Source organism: Larus michahellis, chromosome 1, assembly GCF_964199755.1.
Source record: "Larus michahellis chromosome 1, bLarMic1.1, whole genome shotgun sequence".
NCBI classification, from domain to species: domain Eukaryota; kingdom Metazoa; phylum Chordata; class Aves; order Charadriiformes; family Laridae; genus Larus; species Larus michahellis.
In genome coordinates, this window is record NC_133896.1 from 44,728,208 (window position 1) to 44,756,160 (window position 27,953).

Here is a 27,953-nt window from a genome sequence, read left to right on the forward strand (position 1 = left end):
AGCTTCTGTCGTGAAAACAATTTATAATAATGAGAAATAGAAAACAGAAAGTTCATGTGGGAATAAAGGCAAATGGAGGCCTATAATGAAGACTGTGGAGGTGTAAACTTCACCGAGCAACAGCTTGCAAATTAGACTTTTTCATTTGTGGGAAACTGCCCACAAAATTGTAACTTGAAAATTATCATTATATCAGAGTTCTCAATTTTTAATATATTGCAGTTTCTTCTTGATTTTCACTTTTATTGCAAGATTTGCAGTGTATTTCTATTAGCAAATAATGTACTAAGCAACCTTTATGTTTAAAAACCTTCGTACATTTTTTATTAATAACAGTAAGAGATGTTACTCAGGCTTAATACAGCTGTTTTAACCTTTTAGCATATATGTCTGATGAACAATTTATTCTATGTTTTCTGTAGAGTTTTAGCATGTCGAACTCTGCTTCTATAGGAGTACTCCTAGAAATAGGTTTTAGGTCTGAGATTAAGAGACAGAAAAGCCAAATCAAATGTATTTTGCCTTTTTTTGACTAAATAACTGAGTTTTATAATTAATTCTAACTGTATAATTAATGCCATGTGATTAAGATGCTGAACCAGTGCATTATATACTGACTGAAAATTTTATGCTTCTGAGAGCGTTCTCCACAGCTATCCCTTTTACAAAAGGCAGAAATACAAAGTTGTGCAATTCACAGTAATTACGAGAAAGCAGAAAACATTTCAGAATAATGTAGCCCAATAATTGAAAAGTTACCATGCATTCAAACATTTTCAGCTGTAGATTCGACAGCCTTAATGCCAGTTATTAAAACTATGGTTCACACAGGTAATTGCAAGTTTGGAATTCAATGGAATAAAATAAATGATTTAATTAATTTTCTTTCTCATATATTACAAAGTGCATTAAGCTGTTCCTTTAGCAATTTTTTCCTAATTAGCATAAGAACAATCAGTCATAATATAAAAGTGTACTTGTGAAAAGTCTAAGGAGCCAGGTTTTATTCGTAAACGAATGGCTACATAAACAGTTTTCAATCCTCAGGAAACTAGAGCATTTAGGAATGAATAAAACACTTTGCAATTATTCAAGTTTTGTATGAATCTTTTCAGTTACAGTATCTCTCTAAAGTGAAGCCGGATCTGCTTTTGCAATTGTTACAGTGTCCCAAGAGAAATCTTGTGCCAAGAGAAGTACTTGTAAGGCGGAACTGCCTTCCCTTCCTCTCCTCCCTGCAAGATGCCGAGTGAAAGGGGAAGTGCAGATTTCCACTCCTTGCTCTTGCTGAAGACTTCGTGTATTTGGGTGACATGCAGATGCTGGTAAGGGTCATATTCTGTCTCTGAACAGGATCCTTGTGTATCTAACAGGACTTTAAGTCATTAATAATTATAAATTTAAAAATCTGATAAAACTGAAAAGAAATATGAGGAATTCAAGTATAAAAAATCATCTGCATAAGATGAACTTTCATTGAGAATTATTTGGAAGTGTGAACACAACAAATACCATGTCTCCTTCTTAAGAGGCTTCGTAGTTAAGAATTTGGTTGTTTGCACCTATTTATAAAGTAAGAATCTAAAATTAGGCCTCATGACCGCTTGACAATGATTGTGGGTAGAAATAAATAATAATGTCAAGAGCTTGTTTCACACCCTTTGTGACTGAACTGTGTTATTTTCCCCTGAGGAGGAAATAAAGAGCAGTTTTAAATGTGAAAGTTTTTTTGTCTATTTACACTAAAAGTGAAAACTAGATTGTGAACTAACTTTTTTATTAAAGACCATTTAAGAATTCTTTCTAGTTCGTGGAGAGATTTTGGAGGGAAATATTAAAGCCTAGTCTTTCAACTGAATTGCAAGATTTTTCACTGTTATCTACTCAGGAATTACATTTTTTTTCCAAGTTTCAGCTTTGACAATGGTCTTTAGTATCTAGGATAAGCTATTCGCCCAGCCTGCTGCTTAAGTTAAGAGAAAAAGACCCCTCAGTGACAATCCATCCAAGCTATCTTAAGAGGGGATGATTCTTCAAATGGTATACCTTGTTTTCCTAATTGAAAGTGGCTGCATCATAGCTTAATTGAACACCAGGCTTTTAGGACGCTACAGTTTGGTGAGGTAATTCTTGTCCTAAACACCATCTTAAATTGGGAAAACAGGGTTTTCCCTACTTAATTTTAATCACCTATAAGCAAGGTATCTAAGCCAAGATGGCTTTTTAGGTCCTTTTTTAGTCAATGGAGAGACTGATCCCTTCAGAAAGCCAACACGTGAGACTGACTCTAGCTTCCACTGTCTCAAGAGCAGAGACAACAGCATTAAATTCAACATTAAACTTGAGACAAGAAAATCAGGAGATGGAGTTAGAAGAGCATTTAATGAATCCTAAATTTTATCCCCTTTCCTGTGTAGGTCGATTTATTTTTTTTTGAGAAAAAAAAATCCTCACAAAAGTCCAAAGAGAAGGAACACAATTAAAAATGGGCAACAATTAAGAGCTGTAGTTTACAATGACAGCTTCTGTGATCACTAAAGGCAAGAATAAGGATATTCTTGTTCAAAGGCAGTTAGTGAATTGCTTACTGATTTTAGTGGTAATGGTTATAATCCAAAGAATAAAAGAAAATCTCTGAGTTGTTGGTTTATTTCATTCTTTTAAGAAAACATATATTTAGAACCTGTCTTAATGTACTTTTCAAAAAAGAAAAAGAAAACAAACTGAAAGACCCCATAACTAAATCTGAAATCCTGCATTTTTCTATGTTTCTGTCATATTATTATATCTCCTATTACTAACTTCCATTAAAAATAGTACTATTTTCAGACTGAAGTACTAAAATTGCCTTGGAGAAGTTAAAGTCATGTTGAAAAACTGTAAGATTGGAAATTAATCATACATTATGAATTGAGGAAGCTTTTTTTCCTCTGCATAGAAGAAAGGACGGAAGTGGAATCAAACAGTACATATCATAGCCAAGAATTTATCATATCGGTCCGTCCAAGGAATGTATTCAGAAATCCATAATGATTCAGATAGTGAGATGCAGTATCTTCTAAGAATGCAGTGTAAATAATTTCTCTATGTTCCCTCAAGAGCATAAACTTTCCAGAAAAAAGATTGCTTTAAGATGTGGAATTTTTTTCCCAGACAGGGAGGACGAGCTAACAATATCGAATCACAGTATTTTTCGTCTTAGTTATTAGTTATTTTTACTATATTGTATTTGTACTTTGATTATTTGTTATATCTTAGAAGAACATGAAGTAATGGAAATGTTTATCCAGGCCTCCTTATGCCAGTTCTCCTATAAACATGATAATCTTTAGCTGAAAAAGAAATTATTACACACATTACATGATAAAAAAATAGCTTCTATACAATGCAGAACATGTTTTTCTCAGTGGTACATCACAAATTCTCATTAATGTTTCCCATTAATCTGTAAGAGTTCAATTTTGGCCCACCGACTTTCCATTATCTGAACAGTTTACTAAAAAAGATAAATGACCTATTATACTACAAGTGAATGATTTGCTTCTTTTCTTAACAAAATAGATTTCTTATTCTGCCTTTCATAAGCAATAGTAACTCCTCCCTTCTATTTTAAGTCATGGGATATATTTTTTTAAGGAAGAAAAATGAAATTACCTTCCTTCCAAATTTAGTATTACACATCTTCATATCAAAATCCAATTTAGAACAAGGTTAAGTAGAATAAATATAGCCTCTCACTGTTTTCCTCATTTTGCCTATTGCTGTTCTACTGATTTCAACTGACAGGAGCATTGAGCTGGGTGGGAAGCAAGGTAAATGCAGAAGGAACTGTGAATATATTATCATTGCCTTTATTTTGCTATACCATCAAACCATATAGAGAAAAATGTCAGTAATTCAGTAATTTTGATAGGCTGAGACCTCACTTGTAGTACAATATTCATTGACCCTGAAATATATAATGTGAAGTAACCTCAAGATGCACAAGCTTCTGTGGGCAACAAAATACCAAATTCACATAAGGACGCTTCGCATTTAAATTACACAAAAATCCAAGATATTTTGAACATACATTAGGGCAGGATATGGTCCTTTGAATGTTATTCTCAATGCTCGTACCAGCAGCAACCGTCATCTGAAAAAGGGGGCAACAGAGATTCTGCTGAATGGAAAAGAATGTTGTACAGTGCTACAGTATATTTAAATTACACCATGCTAACACGATGAACGTTATTATAATTCAACCAAGCTGATCTAAAAGAACAAAAATGTGGCTCAACTGAAATTCACATAAAAAAATTGAAAGTATTGTTACATCTCCTGGCTCGCGAGGTGCTGAGAACAACCAAAGAGTAAGTCGCTTTGGTGTTCTGTACTTTGTTCACCGAAGTGAACTCTGAAGCACTGTCAAACAGCCAGATAACTATGGAGAAATAATAATAGCTCCATGGCTAATTTTAATCTGAGGTGTCTACATAAAGCAAGAGGTTTACCTCTTTGTGAGGTTTGAAGAAAGTAAGATCTTCTCCCCAAAATTAAAAAATCTTATGGAAAGACATCAAACGAAGTAAACCTATGAAATTATTAGGTAGAATTTACCTATTAAATTGATACATCTTTCATGCTGTCTCACACTTCTCTGGTGCACCAATCACAAGAGTGGAAAAATAGTAGGAAAAAAGTGATGTGCAGTTAAAAATCTGGAAGTCCCTTCAGCTATGTGAATAATACATTTTAGCATTGAATGCTACTTCTCCTCCTTTTTCATGACTTTTTAATTTATTTTTGCAGAGCCCAAAATATAACATTCTTCTTTAGAAAGACCCCAGCTAGCAGGCACTCTGACCAGATGACATTTCTTCAGATCTCAAAATGTACTTCAGAGGAAATTAACAGCAGAAATTTTCAAAAAGTTCTGAAGTACTTTTTAAACCTCTGGTTCAATTTATCCTGACTGCCATTTAAAAAAAACTCAACCAGTTCTAGACTAAACTCCTAAACAATTTCTTTCCATTGTTTAGACCATATGTAACAATACATACAATGTTCATGCTAATTATAGTTGAGCTTCATCATCTCTCAAAGTAAATATTGACCTAAGCTTTATTTCTGTGACTATTTACCAACTCCATGCAGTAAACCTGGTATTCAGAACTGACAAAAAGACAGTATTTTTGGCTTCAAGTATTTCTAATAGCACAATATAACATTTGGAAAATACAACATATTTTAAGATGTGTTTTACAATCACTTTACTGTCATAATTTTTGAGGAAGTTAAGCCTGACTGTATATTATGACTTTTGCGGTAAACAAAAACGTGCACATTATCAATATATTTAGTAACAGCCACAGGCATGTATCCACACTCATCTACCCACAAACCACACATTGCCAATGAACTTCACATTGTGATTTGTAACAGTTTTTAAATATTTGAAAAAGTTTTAAGCTTTCAATGTTTTAAAGGAGAATTATGCTATTAGTGATAACAAAAAGAGTAAATCTCAAATTTTTAGCAGAATTCTCCATGTATGCTGGCAAGTTCTTAACTTGCTTGTGTTAGATTTCCCTTCTTGAGATTTACACCCTTAAATATTTGAAAACATTTTTGTAATGCTTTTTAACTGTTTTTCACAGGACATTTCACTTCATACAAAGCAGCTACTTTTGAAAAGAACATTTCCATTCAAAGCAACTTCATGGTCAATTCACGTATCACGTTTAGGTGCATCTTTAACACCACCGTTGCTCCAGAATTTTGTAAGGAAAACAGCCCACACTATGTCAGCATGACACTGTTTTAAAATAAACAATATCTCAGCACAAGAATTACAAATTCAAGCACATCACAAACTTTATCCATTCATTATTTCAGTCTAACACATCTTGATTAATAATAGTTTAATGCATATTAATCGCAATGTTTATAAATGTACAACTACTATAAAAGGGTTGAAACAAATGCACTTGGATAAAAATGTAAATAGTTTACACATTTTTGTATATTTTTTAATTTACATATGTCTCGTATCATGTTTTCTCATAATTTTCACTTTTTTGTGAAAAGGTAGATCTACTGTATACTTTTGACTGCTGCATCTCAGCTCTGTTAACTAATTCGTCTTTGCTTTCCATCACTGTTAACAGCAATAATCTCTGAGTGACTTTAGCCTAATTTTTCAAATTTAAACACTTTAACCCCTTTTTTCCTCTTGTAAAACTGTGAGTAAAGATTTATTGATAAAAGGTATAAAATGAACAGTGTTCAACTCTAGCAGTTGATAGGCTTAAGGTCCAGTATTTTGACTTTTCAGGCCTGTTATGGGAAACTTTACATAATTGGCTATTTCCTATTAGTAAGGTTATTTCCTTATAGTCATGGTAATTTCCTATCCAACTAGAATCATAGCACCTAAAATGTCAGGTCTAAGAGAAGAGAAATGAAAGAAAAACAGTCAATAAAAAGTAAAAATTTTGTGCATTAATTCTAAAACTGTTTGTCTCCAAACTATGCATGTTAAGGCAAATACATCATATTGTCATGAAGATTTTACTGGCAGTCATTTGAGATACAAAATCCATGAATGAGTTATGCAGTCTAAGTAATGCAGCAATTCCCATCTCATGCGTGGTGATAAAATATTTATTCAGTTCAGGAATGCATCTAATATTGTAGCATCTACTTAGCACTTGGTACCCTAGTAACTATAACCTATTAGAATTAATATTCATGAAACTTTCTATTACAGTTTGGTCGTCCTCTTTGAGAAAATGCATAAGCATTAAAATTTATCAGAGAAGAAAGCAGGGTCAACAGGGAGAGAAAATTCTGAAAATGAAGCTCTAGAACAGCCACATATTCTTGCCTGGGATGAGCACTTCAGCTATTTGCAGTGAACCACATGCATGGGGACAGATTCTCAAGCTGTATCCTAAATGATGGACCGAGAAATGTTTCCAGGCTCCTTCTCTCTTTTTTGGGTTTCCACATACAAAAGCCTTGTGTGAGGCTGTTATATAACATCCCACCAACATGTTCTCATTTATGGAAGACCATTTCAAAACCTGACTGGACAGGACCCCAGGACCCCTTTATAGTTGATCTAACTATAACGTTAGCCATGCATGGACTACATGACCTCCAGAGATCACTTCCAACCTAAGTTATGCTATGATTCTATTATTTTTCAAGACTAAATGTTATTTGGTGTTATATCACATAGGGGTTTCATTATGCTAGATTTGGTACCTCTCTGTAAATTGAGAAAGACAGAGAGCTCTTACAATAAAAAGGAACAAAGGATGAAGGATGTGAAGATTTACCACCTTACCCAGACAATCTGGGCAGAATTAATCCCGACAATAGTCTAGCGACAGCGCTGCACTTGCCTGAAGTTTCAAGTGATGGAAAAGTTTGAAGCTCTTGGGGCTTGCCCTGGATAAGTTAAGTCTGTGACGACCAACAAGTGATTTCAGGTCTCCATTACAAACACCGTTACAAACAAACAACATGTCATTCCTCTTCCGCAGCCACCTCAGAGACTCACTGGCACGCTTTAAGTCTTAAAACTGTCTGTAAAGGCTGGCTTAGAAAGCAATGCAGCAATGAAGACAAATCTTGCAGGCCTAGTGAAGACCAAACTTGCCAGTTATATACAGCATGCTTTTGCGTAAGGGTTGACTGCAGCCTCTGGGACCCGTTAGAGCCTAATAGTTTGAGACTCACCAGGAAAGCTGAATGCCACCAGGTGGCTCAAACTCACAGCTCACTTGCGAGGTAGACTTTTGGGTGGAAAAGAAGTTAGAAGGCAGACCGTGCCACACTTAGATCTGTTGAGAAGGATACTGCTTCAGTGTAAGAGACACATAACTAAGGAGGACAAAAAACGTAAAGGACACATTTGAATCTCTCCTGGCTACTCAAGCGGAGGACTTAAGTGACGAAAGAAGTTGGTATTTATTTTGGAAAATAAGCCCAGCAGGCTGATGCACTGAAACTCTGCACTTCTGGAAATTACATACTAGCATTGGTATCGCAAATTGAAAAAAGTAATATAACTGTAATTAATATTTAAATCTCAGTAAAACACACTTCTGGGTATACAGCAAAACCAGAGCTTGCCTCTAACACTGGAACTCAGCCTGTATGAGCCTTACATAGCACACAAGTTCCCAGCAAAATCTGTGAAATCCCATTACTGTTTATTCCGTGGAAACACATAGTTATCCCTGAAAAATGTTTGACCTTTTAATATATCATCTAAATTAAACCAAAAAAAAAAGTCACTGTAATTTCTTTTACCATTTGCACTAGCAAACAATGTTAGATATTTTCTTCAAAAAAATCCAACAACCCCATCAACAATAACCTTTTCACTAAACCTAATGCTTTATATTGCCTCATCTTACTCTCATCTCCCCTCAGTATATCAAAGATGTTTTTTTGATGGGCCTCTAATCTGAAACTGTCACCTGGTTCTGTGCAGAAAGTGATCTTTTATAGTTGAACTAAAATATACACAATTTTTTTTCCTCCGTTTAAAAAATCATTTAATATATTATCTTTGCTCTTTCATTATACTTCCTCATTCAGTTACCTATTCAGTTATGTGCAACGACATTGTAAATATGGGAACTAAATGAATGGTCCTAAATTATCAACTCAACGCTTTTAAATCAACAGAGTTGAAAGCGTCCGTACTCTAAAGTTTAAGAAATCAAAAGGAGTCTCATTTGTATTACCAGAATTGGTTTGTCTGTGCGTGTGTGGGTACATATAAATACATAATAATTTTGCATATATAAGATGCAATATATACAAAGAAGTATATAAGCATGTTTAGCCTGGAGAAGCAAAGGCTCCGAGGAGACCTTATTGTGGATTTTCAGTACTAAAAGGAGGCCCATAGGAAAGACTGGGACAGATTTTTTAGTGGGGCCTGTTGCGATCGGACAAGGGGTAACGGTTTTAAACTAAGAGAAGGTAGGTTTAGACTAGATATAAGAAAGAATTTTTTTGTGATGAGGGTGGTGAAACACTGGAATAGGTTGCCCAGACAGGTTGTAGATGCTCCATCCCTGGAAACATTCAAGGCCAGGTTGGATGGGGCTCTGAGCAACCTGATCTAGTTGAAGATGTCCCTGCTCATTGCAGGGGGAGTTGGACTATATGACTTTTAAAGGTCCCTTCCAACCCAGACCATTCTATGATTTGATATATATTGTACATACACATATGCCTCCCTGTATCCATCCACATATATATATGTACACATACTACACGCAAATTAATAATAATTATATGCTTGATGATGATAATCTGCATGAAAAAAAGTAAAAAGAAATAACAAAAAACACCCTCCACAACCATCCATAACAGTAGTAGCCCTCTGGTATGTACATTGACCTGTACATACTTGACTTTGTACATGGGAGTATTCCCACTGAGCTACAGAGAACTTGCTATCTCAGTAGAGTTAAATCTACACGTAAAAATTTGCCCTTAAAACCTAATATGTAGAAAGGCAGACATTGCAGTCTGTATAGTAATACTCCCACAGTACTGCTACATGATGACACAAAGTAAGAAAATACATCATTAAGTGAGCATTTTAAAGAGATAATAAGATTCATATTTATTTGTTTACCTGCATCACAGTGACTGAACTAATTACTCTTTGATTAATCATTTTAAACATCTTTCGAGATGTGAATGCTGAAAATCACCATAGTTAAAATAACCTCTTATATATACACACTATAAATATTTATTTAAATGTATTGAACTTAGGAGAAAATTATTATAGCAAATAAAGATTTGGAACAGTGATCACAGAATCAGTCTGAGTTCATATCACCATTAAAATAACTCAAGATCATTCCTCTGTGCTGTACTGAGGCACAGAAATAATTCAGGCATATATTTCATCATTAAAAATTTAGTCAATAAAAAAAGTCTAGAAAGTAACTGTCTGAATAGTTCTTAGTCAAAACTGAAAAATATTTCCTTCCCTTATTGTCAGAATTTCCTTTGCATAAGTCTTTTCAAACTACAAGATTTTTTTATTAAAAGGGTAGAAAATAAAGGACATGCTCACTTGATACCACGTAAAAATATGAAACTGGATGAACGTGTTGGAATGCTATGATAATTGGTTTCCCAACTAGGTCTGTGGAAATTATGCTGACTATTCTTTTGCTCTGTCTAATGTATCACTAAGACTCTGATATTTACGTTCCAGGTCCAGTTCCAAGTCATTTTATTGGTGACTAGTATAGAAAGAAGGAAGGGAGGAAGGGAGGAAGGAAGGGAGGAAGGGAGGAAGGAAGGGAGGAAGGGAGGAAGGGGGGAAGGGGGGGAGGGAGGGAGGGAGGGAAGGAGGAAGGAAGGAAGGAAGGAAGGAAGGAAGGAAGGAAGGAAGGAAGGAAGGAAGGAAGGAAGGAAGGAAGGAAGGAAGGAAGGAAGGAAGGAAGGAAGGAAGGAGGGAAGGAGGGAAGGAGGGAAGGAGGGAGGAAGGAAGGAAGGAAGAAGGAAGGAAGGAAGGAGGGAGGGAGGGAGGAAGGAAGGAAGGAAGGAAGGAAGGAAGGAAGGAAGGAAGGAAGGAAGGAAGGAAGGAAGGAAGGAAGGAAGGAAGGAAGGAAGGAAGGAAGGAAGGAAGGAAGGAAGGAAAGGAGGGAGGGAGGAAGGGAGGGAGGAAAGAAGGAAGGAAGGGAGGAAGGGGAGAAGGAAGGGAGGGAGGGAGGGAGGAAGGAAGGAAGGAAGGAAGGAAGGAAGGGAGGAAGGAAGGGAGGAAGGGAGGAAGGGAGGAAGGAAGGAAGGAAGGAAGGAAGGAAGGAAGGAAGGAAGGAAGGAAGGAAGGAAGGAAGGAAGGAAGGAAGGAAGGAAGGAAGGAAGGAAGGAAGGAAGGAAGGAAGGAAGGAAGGAAGGAAGGAAGGAAGGAAGGGAGGGAGGGAGGAAGGAAGGGAGGGAGGAAGGGAGGGAGGAAGGGAGGGAGGGAGGAAGGAAGGAAGGAAGGAAGGAAGGAAGGAAGGAAGGAAGGAAGGAAGGAAGGAAGGAAGGAAGGAAGGAAGGAAGGAAGGAAGGAAGGAAGGAAGGAAGGAAGGAAGGAAGGAAGGAAGGAAGGAAGGAAGGGAGGGAGGGAGGGAGGAAGGGAGGGAGGAAGGGAGGGAGGAAGGGAGGAAGGAAGGAAGGAAGGAAGGAAGGAAGGAAGGAAGGAAGGAAGGAAGGAAGGAAGGAAGGTAAAGAAAACAAAAGAAAAAAACCCAAAACAACCCCCCACCACCAATGGACTACACCTACAGCGCTTTCCTGCACTCCCTGAAATGCTGCTCCTCTAATCACCCGGCTGCCAGACCTGTCCCTAGCCTACAGTAATAATCTTTCTTGTCACCAAAGCCCAGGATGTGGGGTAGGAAGATCCAGCAGTTCACACGTGTCTGCATACTGCCCTACAATAAAACAAATGTAGTTTAGGAAGGCGTGTTAAGAATGATGCTAAACTGTGCACGTGGTTCCAGGAGATCAGACCTCTGACAGATCCAGGTTAGACAGAGCTTGAGCGAAACTGAGGAGCCTATACAGGTTTCAAAAACCTCACAGATCTTGAGGGAGAGGGAAATCTGAAAAACAAGACATGGATCACATGGACTATCAGAGCTTTCTCAAAGGCAAAACAAAGCCAAAATTCTGAAAACACATTCAAAATACAGCTTCCTGCAGTCTCATTCTGACTGTATGACTACAGCAGACGGCAAAGCCAAAAGCATGCCTAAATCATTTTCAGCAACAGCAGACAACTTTGCTTGCCCCACAAAAGTCAGGTGAAGCCTATACAAAGGCTGTTACTGTTCCAGTCCTCAGATTTCTACATAGCAAAAAAAAAATAGGAGACTGAATCACGGTTTTATCTTGTAGTAATAAATATTTCCCTCATTTCTCTGAATGCATGCGCCAGGATGTCAAGTGTCCTGCAAACAGAGGGGCAATCTGCCCTCTGATCTCCTGTAAGCAGCACGAGGCAGAAGAAAATGTGCCCATGGGTGAGTGCAGGATCCAACACTTTCTTGCACTCCTGAGACGTATTCCCGGGCTATGGAGGACTCTGGGACGTGGCTATTCTGCATGAGTGTGAGCACAGAAAAAGGAGCCATGGGTACAACTGCTCCATGTACATTAGAGAGGCCCAGAAGGGTATACCTCAACTCTTGCTTAACATGTGCAAAGAAAAGGTAAGATGGCAAGGGATAAAGCACAGAAATGTTTATTCATGCTTGTAATCATGTCAGTCTTAGTGTTCATTTTTCGTGTCCTTATCAAGGTACTTTAGGCTGCAGACAGATAGGATTCAGGTTCACACCAGTGTTTTTACATTATTGATTATGTATGTATTTTCAGGGAGAATATAGCATAAAGACTAAATTAAGCTTTTTATTTTGGGGTAATTTTCCAGTAACAGAACAGCTAAAAATAAATCTCACAGCGTGAATGTTTGTAATAATGCTGAAAAGCTTGAAAGACAGTCTTGAGTCATTTTGCAACTAGGCGTTCCCACTAGGTAAGAGGTGAATATCTTTTTCCCTGAAAAAGCTAATGTGCTTGTACTTTTGATTTAAGTACTATGTTATCTGGCTTCATAAATAGATAAGTGTTCTTATGAAGGGAAAACCACAAAAAAAACCCCAACCCACCACTATAAATTCTCAAACATCAACACTGAAGGCAAGTTAATTGTATCTTAAAAGAAGAGATTTGTGTTTTCCAGTTTCTGTCTTGTGTATTTACTTGGGAAAGTACAGGTTAGATAGTAAAGTCTTTAAAATCACTTGACACACCTTTATCATTGACCTCTACATACACATACATAAAAGAATTTGTGCTGTGCCTAATCAGTTGAAATATCCACACCAAGCTGAATCATCAGAATATAGACCGAACTATTTTGGCCAACTGCAAAGCAGTCCTTCAATAACAGTATTTAAGATAAGTCTATCTGGAAATTGTAATCATAGATAGCTAAGCTTCAGTAATGGTTTATCCTTCATGCACTTCATATTCAAAAAATAGCCATTACAGTATAAAAAAACAACTTGAACTAATTTAAAATTTCCTATATCTATCTGGGAACTTCCTACGGTACCCTCTCTGCAAGTCATTGCCTGCTTTGTCACATGTGAGCTTGTACCATCTATGCTATGTTGGTTTACGAATCCCCAATATGCTAGACTTTAAATGTAGACCTATGACTCCGTCAAGGAAAAATAAGAGAAGGCACATGAGAAGAAGTTTTCAGAGAGTGAAGTGGAAAACTGCTGTTTTACTACTCTTACAAAGAAAAAGGGACTTAATGTCTTCCCTGAACTCAGTCCCATGGTGCAGGATGAAAAAGAAATGACTTGACACAGTCCATCCCCTGTGGCCAGGGAAGCCAGTCATGAAGAACCATCCATACCCCCACCACACTGCTGTGTTCAGCACAGCTGTGTCAAGAGACCTGCACAAACCTACAGCGAGTTAGTCCAGAAAACTGCTTAAGCCACTATGGGGACAAACCAGGTGCAAGGCTGACTTTGATTCTGCATCCCCCCTCCCAGACTCCACAACACAGCTGAGGGATGGGGGATATAGGAAAGGCCACATTTAACACTTCTTGGATGATTCATTGAATTTTCAGTATGAAGGATGTGAATGCACAGTAAAATATAATAACCTTGCACAAACTGAGTGTGTAACTAAAAGTTGTATCGGTATAGCTTTGATATGTACAGTTACCAGCCTCTCAAACCTGTCCTGATTTCAGGTAAAACAGAACCGATTTTCTGTTCAGTAATTTTATTTTTACAAGCTTCAATCTTAGATATCATCACATCATTGGTAATTTCTACTAAGACAGATATTTTTGAACATTACCTGAGAAAATACGCCATGAAAAGGATTTTAAAGAACATATACTTTCTCCCTATCCTCACCTTTGATTTAAATACATTTTGGAAAGGTATCCACAACAAAGAAAGTGTTTCTTTTCATTTATGATGATTTCCCCTTTGGCATTTGTGTAGATAGTGACTAAGAAAATTTATTTGTGATCTATCTTTCTTAGGAGAATAGAAAAATCTATGTTTTTAAAACTATAGAGTTGTAGAAAGTTAAAGAGGAAAATAAAAAGTATGTAAAAACACCTTCTCTCTTGCCTGATGATGCAAGAGGAAGGAGGTTTATTGATTAAAGCTCTGCCAATTCTAATTCCAGCAACATTAGGTCTGCTGAGATCATCAGTGGAAATCATAGATCCCACGAAAATATTTTCATATTCTATTTTTATACAAGTACCACTTTTATACCTATAACCTCATTCTACAAGCCCAGCAAATATGGCTAACACTGTTGCACACTGATTTTTCTCATAGTCTGTCCCCTCAGAGAAGAACACGTACAGATACATAGATACCTGCAGTCTGCAGTGTTTTGGTAGAACTGTTCTTGGTTTGGTGGTTTGTTTTAAACATTTATCCTTCTAGAGAAGACATTGCTGAAAAAATACAGCTTGCTTTTGAAGATACGAGTGGGACACGTATAATAGTGCTAATTCCTGGGTGACTTAATGCTGCTCTGTTGGGCCAGCTTCCAAGCAATCTGGCTCTCCTCCTCCCTGTCTCACTGATGATTGTACAACATTCTGTAGGTCCTGAATAGGTCAGGGCCATCACATGCATTCCTACTGTCTTGCAGCAATTATTATTTAAAGTAATTTATATTATAACTTGCTACCATGTTTGCAATGTTTAGTTCTGAGAATTCTTATTCTCTGAAAAAAGGCAGAAGGGAACATTTCATGTGTGTATAAACAACGCATGTTTGGGATACATGTACATTGGGTGGATGCACTTCATTGTTTTCACTTTATTTGCTTTCCTGGAGAGTATAGAAGACTAAGCCTCAGACTTCAGCAGCATTATTTCTCTCTGTCATTAAAGACCCCCTTCAATCTTCTGAGATACTAAAAGACAAAAATGACAAATGTACAGCAGCACAATGATACATTCATGACTTACACACAGTTTCAAGAACTGAGGCTACTTATGATGCTGCCAAGCAGCAGCAAAGACAAATTAAGAATATTTTGGCCTTTTTCTCATCTGTTCATAACCCTTTGGACAACAGCCAGCTGTCAGAAATCAGTTCAGCTTCACATTAATGTCATTTGAAAAAGCCATGAGCAGTGGCAGATGCAAGCAGTGAAACTACACCTTGGAAAGACAGCCCAAAGGTGGAGGATATCAGTAGAGAGGAGGTGGAGGCAGTTCTACTGAAAATAACAAAGAAACTGTGAGTGAGGAAAAGGCAAACCAGAAGCCTCTTTTTCAGTATCTCCTCCTGAAAGAATCTGAAAAGTAGTATATTATATCTACAGGATAGAAAATGAAAGATTATTTGCATTGGCTTACAGTTTCATCTCTTGTATTGCACCAGGGCAGGGAAATCATCCACAGAGTCTAAGGAGTTTAAAAAAACCCCAAACCCAAAAACCTCACACCATCAAAATAACAACAAAATTCATCTGAACTATGTCAGGATATATTTTAGGATGAGTTGCACATAAAACTGATTATTAAATCTAAATATTAAATCTAAAATGCTCCAAGAACATTTTAGCTTATAAAAATGTTATAAAAATAAGCTTTTAGCTTATTTTCTCCACATGTAATATTCTCTTCAGCTGCTTGAAGCATAAATCAGACCAAATTTCCTAACAGAATACATTGGAAGAGGTACGTCTTTTTAATGAAAATAAACAGAAAGGGATATTGAAAATCGGTTGAAAATAATGAGAATGGTGCTTAAATTGCATGTATGCCAGGGGACTTGAAAGTGCGCAAGACAGCTGGGCGTTGCCACCGGGCTGCTTTGCTACGGCGCTACTAGTCCCTGATGCTGCAGCAGTGACCAAGGAGCGGTCCAGGGAAGAAAAGGTTTCCTGATACCTATGATATTGCTTCTCTGCATACAACTGTTCTACCTACCTAAGCACTAGAATTTGAAAGTATAACAATAATTAACATGCCCATATAAAACTGAGACTATAGCACAACTTAAAATGCTAGATTCAAGAGCACACACTTCACTGAATACAGTGAAAAGAATATAATTAAAAGAATAAAACATTACCCTGGCAACACTTACTCAAACAGCCAAAGAATTAGCATCAAAGCCTCACTGGATAAATATTGGCTATATTTTTTCTCAGACTCACCCACACAGAAACATGAAAGACTGCAGATCCAGACAAAAACAAGCTTTTTGAGCACATCATAACTGCAGATATAGACAAGTGCATATAAAAAAAATACAGAATCTAATTTGCAAAACAGAGGTATTTTGTGGATTAGTGTAAAAATCCAAATTTAAACCATGAGGGTCTGACAACAATACTAATAACATTTTGTAATTTTAATAAAAAATAATATATTTTGAACATTATTTTGAGGCTAGAAAAAAGAAATACAGCTTTCCAATACTTATTTTTAAAAAATCAAAATTTTACATCATATTGTCACTGAAAAGTTGGTAACTGTAACAACCTAGTAAATTATCATATGATTTTATGTGCGTGTTATGTGTACTTCAAGTATTATTTTTATAAGCTAAAAAGTGCTCATAAAACATAGCTAGAAAGGGAAAAGAAAGATATGAACTAACAGCCCCCAGAAGAAGAATCCCCATCAAACACACAGCCAGCCATCATAATGTAATGAAGATCCTAGCTTTGTTAATACGGCAAGTTTTCTAACAGCTGGGAAAGGGCAGATCAAAATACCCTGATCAGTTAAAAGAGGAGTCCTATAGAGAAGAAATGGAGAGAGCACAGATCAGTAAAGAGCAACTATGATCTAGAATCTGTACCAAGAAAGCTGAGATTGAATTACTTGCACATCTCATCTAAATTAAATGTAATTCAGAGTACTTGAAGTTAAAAGCTCAAGATTCCTGACCTGTGAGTGAGAAAGGCAGGTACTTTCAAAGGTGATTCTTAACATTTCATTGAATTTCCCAAAGTTAGATGGTTTGAATATAGCACAGTCCTCTCTTTGCCAAAAAGCCGCCAGCCTTGCCTCCTAACAAATGCCAAGCATAGGCAAGGCATTTTGTTATTTAATTCCATTTTTCTTGGCAAATACAATGCTTTACTTGGAAAAGCTGTTTCCTCACCATTGCTGCATCATCACTGCCCACAGGCAAGCACAGGAAAGGAAAACTTTAGCAGGTGCCAAATACACTGGATTTTCTGGTTGACGCTGAAGATTACCACATCGCTGTCAGAAGAAGATGAGCTGAGTTCCCATTTCAAACAAAATACAGTTGCTAACTATTTGTAAAGAATGCATTCAGAGACTGAGAGAATGCCTAGGCAATCCGACTGTTGAGGAATAGTGACAGCAATATTTTCTATAAAAAATAAAACACACTGTATTCCTTATGATGTCACAGGTTTTAATTGTAGCAAACTTATTCCAGCTTGGGAACACTCAGAAAGAAACTAATTTCGCTCAGTATAAAATCCTTCCTCCGTATTTAAGTTGCAAATGGAGTTAAAAGGCTAACTTTAATGTCATCTGCAATATTACAATTACACATAACAGGAAAAATGTCTCATAGGTACTGAGATACTGCAGAAAGGATTATAATTGCAAATATGCAGAAGACAGTAAATTTACCGCCTGCTCTTGGCCTGTGGAAAATGCAAAGCAATTCAACTGAGTAGAGCTTGAAATGATTCAAGCAACTTAGTCTAAACTGAATTGCATTCTCTTGCACATACCACAAGTTACCAGTGTGCATAAACAGTCGTCCTGGCTAGGCTAACTCACAGGAAGGTCTCAAAAGGAGTATCTTAAAAGCAGTGAAAACAGCTCCTGCATTTGGTAGAGGGAAGGAGGATGGGAAACAGAGATAATTCTCTTGCAGTTTCTGTTGGTAACGGATGCACAACTGCCAAGTTCACACCTTGGCGAGACCCACAGCATGATGTTCCCAAAAGTGGAAAGTCAGAAGGGCTAGTTGGGCACGGGACAGTCACATTCTAAAACTCACATCTACAAGTGTTTCCCAAGCGAGTTGCCGCTGACTATAAGAAAATATCTCAAAGGGTGACAGTTCTGTATAGGCCTCAACGCTGCACAGAGCTCACTGCTCAAGCTAGCCTTACTGGCATTGACATGAAGCGCTTAGTGCAATGAAGCATCTTACGTGATTACGAAGTATATTGAGTTATTAATAACTGACTTTAAGGTGTATTTCTCTAATCATTATAATTTTTGTGTATATGGAAAAGGTGTTTTGTTAGGATGCACTTGTGAATTTTTTCTCACATCCTTCTATCCATCCACCTATCCATCCATCCATCCATCCATCCATCCATCCACAAGACTTCAAAGTATGATTAATTCCTGACTTTCCCATTTATTTTTTGCTTGCACTTTGGTGCATGACATTAATTAAAACAGGACACTACAACTTTTGGAGTTAGAAACATTACTTAAAATTGTAGCAGTAGTCACAGGAAACAGCCTCAGGAAAAAATGGTTACCGAAAAGATGATGTTTAGCCAATACTTTATATTGCAATTTAATATTGCAATTGACTAAATAATGTTTTAAATACAGTATATTATCTTTCAACGATACAAAAAAGCAAACCTATGAAGAATTTCACCATACGTATATTAACTAATACTCTCTCCAGACAATGGCTTGGCATATCCACTTGTGTGCATCAAAGGAATACACGATTAACACTGGCAGGAGACATGGTTAACTATATATGAGTCAGAAGTGTGGCAGGTTTAATCATTAACAAAACATTTGTGGTGGAACAAAGATACATACTTATATCAATAAGTGCATTCATTTGATAGTCTTAGGTATGAGTGTCTTAACAGGAGTACCGTCTTTTCTAGCTCAGAATCCCACCCGTTTTATCAACAGCTCTGCCTCTTTCAATGCACTTTTTAACAGATTTATGGTTTTACTCATCCAGCTGTCTCAAATACAATGACGGGATTAATGATATGCATCTATAAGGAAAAAAAAAATTTCAAGACATTTTGCAACCCTATGTGATATTGAATAATTAAATAGTGTATAGTGAGATAAATACACCAATGTTCCTACAGCAAGACAAGATTTTTAAGGAAATCATAGCTATGATTTCGGGTCAATCTGTTTTGAAAACTTACTCTGCTTCAACCATAACCTCAGTGAAACTGAGAATAAAACATTTTACATGCATATTTGTTTAAGAAAGTTCATGTAGTTATGCATTTTCTTCATTTCCATAAATCTATGCCCATAGTTTGGGTTTGCTGTTAATATTCAAAAGTTTCTATGTACTTGAAATCCTGTTAGGAACTACTGTATTGTTATTAAAAAAAAAAAAAAAAAAGAAGAAAAAAAAGATTATGTACGTGGCATTCCACTGGGAGTCTAGTTAGCACTCAGGTACTAAAGCTGCCTGTCTCCTGTCCTCTACTGTCACCCTGCAAGTGTATCTATCTCTCTTTTACTTCTGTCTTATTACTAAGAGCATTTCCAATACAAGACAGAGACCCCCAGGTCAATGCACAGTATAGCTAAGTCACACGACAGGGAGGACACTCATGTCAAATGTAGTCCCTACCATTTTCAGAATGCGGATATGAACCAGTCTGCTACCACTCGGGTGAGTGTCCACAGGATTAAGCCACAAAATATTTATGAACTTTAATCTCTTCTATTGGAGCTATTCCCCTTTCTATATGGTTAACTCCTCCAGAAAAGAAAATGACTTTCAGACAAGTTGGGGCACTTCCCGCAGTATATGGTACACTTGGATTTTTGTCCCTGCCCTACTCGGTTGTTAATGGCTTACATGTGGTGTCTCAGGGCCAAGCAGGAGATCAGCACAGGTCAGGGACCGGCCTGGCTGCTGCAGTCTCTTCCGGAAGATGGCAGGAGTGGAGGCAAATCTTCCCAAGCATAGAAGGAATCTAAAGGCTGCTCGAATTTAATGTCTGATCCTGGATCAATGTCACAGCTACTAAACAATAGGTAAAAAAGAGGACCATAACACACATTCTTAATTTACTTAAATTACCTACGTAAACTACCAGCTTTGTAACCAAATATCTCATTTTTTTTCTGATAAAGTTCTTATTAATAGCAAAATTAAAACTTGCACTTGGAGCTCTGATGTGAGCAGCCATAAAAGCAACCTGTTTAGAAAGGAAAATTACTGAATAGAAGAAAATGTCTGCTGAAATACTGACAGAGAACATGCCTGCCAGCCTGGGAGCTGTTAGCCTGGGAACTAGGCCTGTGAACCAGAAGCATCCCTGAGAAGCGCAGCTGGCATCTTTGAAGTACAGCTGGGTACGCAGAAACCAGAGACACCCTGAGATACCATCGATAAGCGCAAAACCAATGAACTGTCATGGCAACTTATCATTTGAAAGCGTGAAAAATAGTCTGGAAAAAGGGGAAAATACCCTGAGAACGTAACAATCAGTAACTGCCATTGGCTGCTCTAACTGCAAGAACAGGAAGACAGTCTGGAATAAAAATTGGAGTCAGTTCATTTTGTCCTCCTGCGTCTGGGATGGGTTGGTCCTCCCCTCTGGGGTGGTTTGGCCCCATCCAGAATCTGTTTAATGAGCTTGGTACCATATGTATACATATAAGTAATCTGTCATATTTGCTGTTACATTATTGGTAAGTTTGCTTCACTAGTTCTAAGTTTGTAGAAATCCAGAGTATTATATATATACGTCATTGTTGCTATTATTGGATGCTGCTATTATTGATTGTTGCTACTATTGATCGCTGCTATACTATTGATTGCTGATAATTTGTAATAGCTTGAGATATATATAGATAGATAGATTAGCATGCTTTATTAATCAAAGGTATACTTGCTAGTGGCGACTTTTGTGGTATTTGTGGTAATCTGTAATAAAGTAGAGATTAAAAGGACTAAACCTCCATGTCCTACCAACCCACAGTTGCAATCTCTACACACCTGCAAGCCAGGTAACCCTTTAGGCTGTAACAAGCTCAGAGTGGAACAGTTATCCTCTTCCATTTTTGTATCACGCCACCAAACAAAAAGATCAGTTATTCAATATATATCATATATCAATATGTGTCACTATAACAGTGATTCTGAGCTGACCAAATACTGCAGTGATGGGCCAGTATGAGAGCCAGAAGAAATGAAACCTTTTGCCCTTCACCGTTCTGAGGAATTAAAATTAACCCTTCCCACTTTTCCAGTTTGTGTAAGCCTCATCAATTTATCTTCATATTTAAACTTCCCAACAGAATTTTACCAAAAGGATGAGATACAGAAACAGTGCAACTGGAGCATTTAATGAAAATCTGGCTTTTATATATATGCCTGGTTGGGTCTGTTACTCCAGTGATTTTATGGTTGTAAGTTTCAAAGACTGAGTGTCAATGAATAGATGTGGGCTCCTCTGTAGCTATCTATTTTTAATTCCATCAGAGAGGCTTAAACATGTGATGGAAGAAATGTTAGTCAGAGGAAAGCAGATGGGATAGCTAATTTTTCTTTCACAGTGTTTACACATTGCTGAAATTTTGTTAACTCTCACAGCAGAAAAACAAGAATACCCTGCTCACATATAGCAGTATTCATCAGCAGGCTTTGGAGAGGAAATTGCTAAGTTTTGATCTGTTTTTATCACTAGATAGCCTGGCAGTAATATGTACCAGTAAAGGCTTGTATCAGTAGCCACTGCCATCAGCCCCAAAGCTTCAGGTGCTACTCAGCTCTCCAGGCCGACTACACTTTGTCAGTGTGCTCATCTGGAGCCTCCTGCTCTCTGGATGTACGTGCAAGTTACACATAGAACATAAAGTACATTCTATGACTTATTCCTTATAAGCATAGGAAAAGAGTAAGAGTCAAAAAGAAGCACAGCCCAGACTGTACCAACCAGACACAGAAACTAGATAAAATGTGCCACCAATTTGGAAAAAAAAAAAAAGAAAAAAGGATTTTTAAGCAAATTGGAACCATTTCAAAATCTACAGTACAAAGAGCAGAGTCTGTGAGCATGACTGTGCTGTGCAATAGAAGACGCTTGCATTAGTCCTGAATGTCCTAACTCCAGAACGGGAAGCAGCAAAGTACAGTGCTCAGTAACCCAGGAACAACAACAAAATAACACCCTGCTTTTGGACACAAAGCAGGTGCTTTTACGCTGCTTTGCACCATACTCTGCTGAGTTTTTAGCTCCTTTGGGACTGCAGTGAGCTGTATAAACTCAAGCGGCTCCAAAAAAGAAGATGAAATGGTTTACACCTGATATTAGTTGTTTCTAAGATCTCTGATGACTCAATCAACTCTTATTCTAACCTTAAAAATGCAAAAAGACAGAAACTTGCATTTAAAAAAAACATGTAGGCATAGATTCTTAAGTAAAGCTTTTCAAAAAAACGTCAGCAGCACAAACACAGTAGATGAAGTCCTTAGATTTTAAACATTTGCTTTATCAGGTTTCCACCATTGTTTGTTAGGGTAGTATATATCATATGCGATGTTAGAAAATATACTACAGCTCATATTATCATTATTAGTATAAATATTATTGACTAATCCTATGAGAAATCAAATGCAATGGTGGTTTTCACCTATGTATGTAGGCTTATATTTGTTTTTACATACAGGGCTTCAGTTTTAACCATTTAGTTTCAATAGCAATAGCATTAGCTGTAGCAAATTAATGTTCTGTTTGCACATATTGCTCTAGGTAAGAAATAATCCCTACAGCTGTCGGAAGAGGAATAAAAGAACCATATGGAATATGAACACTAAATCCTTGCATGCTGTGTAGAATAAAACCATGCCACACACGTGAGAGAGCTGCTCCAAATGTGCTCAATCCAAAACGCAGGTAAGACAATCAAGCCAACTACTTCAAAGTATGTAATTTGAGTCAGTAAAGAGGAAGATGCAGACTGCAGCTTCTCAAAACCATGTTGCTTACTTATCAAGAGCTCCCTGTAACACTTTGAACATACATTAAAAAATGGGTTTAAGGCTTCCAAAATTCTCCTTCTAACATTACTGGATGCATATCAAGAAACCAAAAGAACAACCTGACCTAACACCTTTGTCTGTTGTATCAAGATAAATACAAAATAAAAGGAAAAAACACGAATGAAGCTCACGCATTTTTCACATTCAAGATCAGCAGGACCAAGTTCACCAATTCTGGAGAGGTGAAACCAGAAACTCTTAGTAACTTCAGGAATATTATGAATGAGCTATTATCAGAGCTCCTGCCTCAGATTTTTATCTATTTCCAATCACATAAGGGACAGAAAAACTGCATTTTTTACTTCTTGATAAGAATATAATAATAATAATAACAACAATAATAATGATGATGATGTTGTAAATGTGTTCTGAAACTTGATTTCCAGCTTTAGGTCAACACGTAGATGTTCTCAAAATCTTTCAATGGCTGGGGATCGTTTTAAGGACATTTCAGATAAAAAATATTTAACCTCTCTCCAAAATTTCCAAAATACCTGGGTGATTAAAAGAATAACCCTTATCATTTTAAGCCATCACAATCGCATACTTTTGCTCAACTTGTTATTGCAACCAAATGGAGGTAGAATAAATATATTCAATGCTGCTATTCCATAAAGGCAAATGAAAAGCTGTTAACAAATACCTTCCAAACGGTTGATTTCATTGCCTTTTAGTGCCCAAGATGTATTTAATAAACAGTGGCCAGCAGGTCTAGGGAGGTGATTCTCCCCCTCTACTCGACTCTCGTGAGACCCCACCTGGAGTACTGCGTCCAGTTCTGGAGCCCCTACTACAAGAAACATATGGACGTGCTGGAACATGTCCAGAGAAGGGCCACGAGGATGATCAGAGGGCTGGAGCACCTCTCCTATGAGGACAGACTGAGAGAGTTGGGGTTGTTCAGTCTGGAGAAAAGCAGGCTCCCAGGAGACCTTATAGTGGCCTACCAGTATCTTAAGGGGGCCTGCGAGAGAGCTGGTGAGGGACTTTTTAGGATGTCACGTAATGGTAGGACTAGAGGGAATGGATTAAAACTAGAGATGGGTCGATTCAGACTGGACGTTAGGAAGAAGTTCTTCACCATGAGGGTGGTGAGACACTGGCACAGGTTGCCCAGAGAGGTGGTGGAACCCCCATCCCTGGAAGTTTTTAAGGCCAGGCTGGACGGGGCTCTGAGCAACCTGATCTAATGGGAGGTGTCCCTGCCCATGGCAGGGGGGTTGGAACTAGATGATCTTTAAGGTCCCTTCCAACCCTGACAATTCTATGGTTCTATGATTCTATGATATCTCGTTGTCAGAACAATGAGCACTACTGCCAGCTCACCTCTTTTTTTTTTAAGAGGTGAGACTGTCATCCCAAGAACTGTAACCAATACATATCCTTAACAACACACTATCGTTTCTAGACCTTCAAAACTTTCAAAGCTGTCAGCATGAAGTGATGAAAAAGGCCCCAACGTTTCATTTGGATCTGATACTTTTCCAAACACATGAGGATAATGTGCTGTGCTCGGTACTCAAGCATTCTGAAACCACACTTAGGAGAATGTGTGGATTTAAAACAACAAAATCACTTTCTAACAGGTGAACTTGGACTGAAAAAAAAAAAATCAGATATCCCTTCGTGATATGCACGAATTTGCATTGTGATATCCACTATTTTGCATGCATACTTTTTTCCATCTCACCTCCTGACACTAGATGAAAGAACTTACATGGAAAATCCTACTTATACTTTGAAAGCATGATGGAGTGATGTCTAGATCTTAACATTTGTTGAATGGGAATGAAGTGTCACATCTTCATCTGCTCCTGTTTTATTATGGTTTTGAATGGTTCACTTAAGACTTTCGTTATTATCTTCTGAACTACATGCTTCTGTCACTGCTATCTAATAGAATTTTATCTTTCCTAAATTACTATTGAGTATTGAGTTTTTAGAGTACAAATTACAGCTCTAGAAACAGAGACATCCTTGATAAATCCCAACTGTGAAACATGAAAGATGCCTTAAAAACCTGCAAGTTTGCAAACATTATTTGTAAGTACAATAAGCATTACACGTTGTACGCAGTAATGCACTGTTTTCTTCTTTTACGCCTCTGTTCCAGCCTTCCCTTAATTTGGTCTGTCAAATTGTTACACCGTGTGCTCTTTGTAGCCATGACTACATCTCTACCCTGCCCGGAACAATGGGACCTCGCCCTTAATTACATTTTATAAGTAGTATTACCAATAGTGAAGTGTGCATACACTACACAGAGCACATAATAATACTCATGTTAAAAACAGACGCAATATTTTTGAAGAGTACAAATGTCGTACGTCACAACGACCAATGTATAAAAATGCTCTTTACAGATATTCTAGTCAGTTCAAGGTCTTTACATGAGGTATAACCTTATAATAAAACCTTAAAAATGAAAGCTAGCAGGGATGGATTAAGAAGGATCCTGTGGATTAGCGATCTGTAAAATCATGAGGCAGAAGCAGAGCAGCAGGCAGCATTTCTGAACATGGCTGATTACTGCTGGCCAACTGCCCGTTTCAGAAAGCTTCACTTCTGCATTTCTGCAGGAGTTAAAGAGCTGCAAAGCCGAACAATGAGTTTGGACAGGTGCAAAAAGAGGAAGAGCCCTTTGTATAGGCATCCAGCTTGGGGATAAGAGCTTCTGCCACTGAAAATCAAGATTTATTGAAATGCAGCCTTTGCACAGCTAGGTTAAACCTGAAAATACATACTGAATGGTGTCATATAACTTCACAGCACAAAACACAATGATTTTTATAAAAGAAAAAAATGCATTGTGAGAGGCATGGGTTCTAAGAGTGTTTATCTATTTCTCAAGTACATTAATAAAAATACCCACTATGTTACATATATTATGCCTATACTATATCCGTCACATTCAGCATCTTCTTCGGGCTCACATACAAAGCTTAGAGGAACTCAGAACCAATCTAAACTAAAAACTCACAAACAATGTAAAATAAAGCTTGCATTCTACTCTATTTTATAAATTAAACCCAAAATATTATGTTCAGAATTTCACTGCACCAGGTTTATCTACGCAAACAGAGAGCTATCATCAAAATGGTAATTTTATTTTGCTAAGATAGAGGAGGTTAGGTAGCTATGTCTTTATTTCATTGTGCACATCTGTTGAAATACTCCTAACCTTTTTTCTCATTTCTAATCTGCCAGCATTTGCTGTTCTGTCATGTATCAGTCCACTTTTTCCTCAAATACTGTAAATCATTCTGCTCAGAAACAACTTAAACACCTCAGAAGTCTCCCGCTTAGATTCACAGCTCTTATGCATTGCTACTTCTTGCGTATTCTTTGTATTTTACTTTATATTCTCTTGTAACCTCTAAAAGTCACTTACCAATGGCCTGAAAAGTAGTCTACCATGCCCACTTCCCATTATGCTGTTCTTCCTGCCTGTTGCTTTTCCTAAGGACTTGGTGTTAACTAAGCCCATAATAAATTGCCTAACCAAACTTGCCTATGCTTTTGAGTTCTACACACTCTGTGTCCAATACCTAGCGCAGCACAATCAAATACTTGTCCGGGGCCCATAGGAACACCCGAAGTTCAAGTTAAGGGGAGTCAACATATGAATGTCACATGTCCTGTGACCACTTCTCTGTATCCCCTTCTCACAAGATTCAAGAATGGCACCTTGTTTGACAACTTTATGCTATATTTAGGCATCTCAGCCACTTTTAGAAACCACTTCACTTGCTATTTAGACTTTTTTTTTAGAGCGGTACTGGGAAACATACTTCAGACTAAAGGCTTTTTGACAGCTGGCAGTGTGCTGAATTAGTCAGAAAGCATTCATAGTATTTGTTCACAGCCTGTGTTTGATTTAGGATTTTATATATATATACACACACATATAAATATACATACATATAAATCAAAAGAAAAGGGTATTTCTGACATAATCTTCATTGTGCTGATTTGAGGTTTTCTTGTTTGAATACACTCACCAAAAAAAAAAATTATATGTGTAGCAAGATGGTAGCCACTAATACCTCACTGAATAAACCCTCACACAAATCCCAGCTGTAAATATAGGTTAAGTCTTTATATTTTTAAAAGGGTATCTCCTTAAGTACATATTAGAATTCTGTGTGCATCTGCTTGACTAACATAAAACCCTGTCCATATGCTGTTACAAGAATTTTTAACAGAACAATTTTATTGTGGAATTAAGTCAAACAGACTTTAATAGCAGAACTATGGCACGTAAGCCATTTTTAATTGAACAGTGCTACTGGCAGCCTACTTAACCCTCTTATGTTTAGAACAAAATGGCATAGATTTAGATTTGATATTTAATAACAATCTATTTCCCAGCCATCCTCCTTTTGTAACCGTTTAAGTCTTTCAATTCCATCAGATTGCAAACGGATAAGCTACTAATGAATGCAGTTTTATATCTCTATTTCGTTTAAACACAGCAAGTAAGTAAATAGGAATACAGTTACAGGAATTCCCAAGGAAAATCTTTCTCTGTTTAACTTCTAATCCATTTGTATTTTGGTATTAATGCACATAGCATTAAAGCACCAAAATAAGAAACAAGCTGCATATTCGTTTATCTTTCAGGTGTTCTAGTAAATCAGCACGCGGCTGGAAAAGTAAACACCAAACATTTTCAGGGTGGTGATTGCTTTTGAGTTTTCGTGTTTGCCTATGAAACTTCTCCAACAGCGGTCTTCCTAAAGATTTCTTTAGACTTTCTGAAGTCTAACAACAGGGAACTGTATCAGCAGTACAAAAATAATTTAAAATTTGTATGAAAGTCTGTAAATACTGAAAACTACTCATATCAATTAAACTAC

General features: G+C 37.2%; 1 protein-coding gene across 16 annotated transcripts in view; it reads right to left on the bottom strand.

Moving 5' to 3' along the window:
* PPFIA2 (PTPRF interacting protein alpha 2) overlaps positions 1 to 27,953 on the bottom strand; it is a 341,503-nt gene that overhangs the window by 160,746 nt on the left and 152,804 nt on the right. For 7 of the 16 annotated variants that reach the window (XM_074574213.1, XM_074574183.1, XM_074574173.1 and 4 more), the window contains one exon: positions 4,073 to 4,135. The exons of the other annotated variants lie outside the window; for them this stretch is intronic. In XM_074574213.1, the coding sequence (XP_074430314.1) occupies positions 4,073 to 4,135 (63 nt within the window). The remainder of the gene's footprint in view (positions 1 to 4,072; positions 4,136 to 27,953) is intronic. 16 annotated transcript variants of the gene reach the window in all.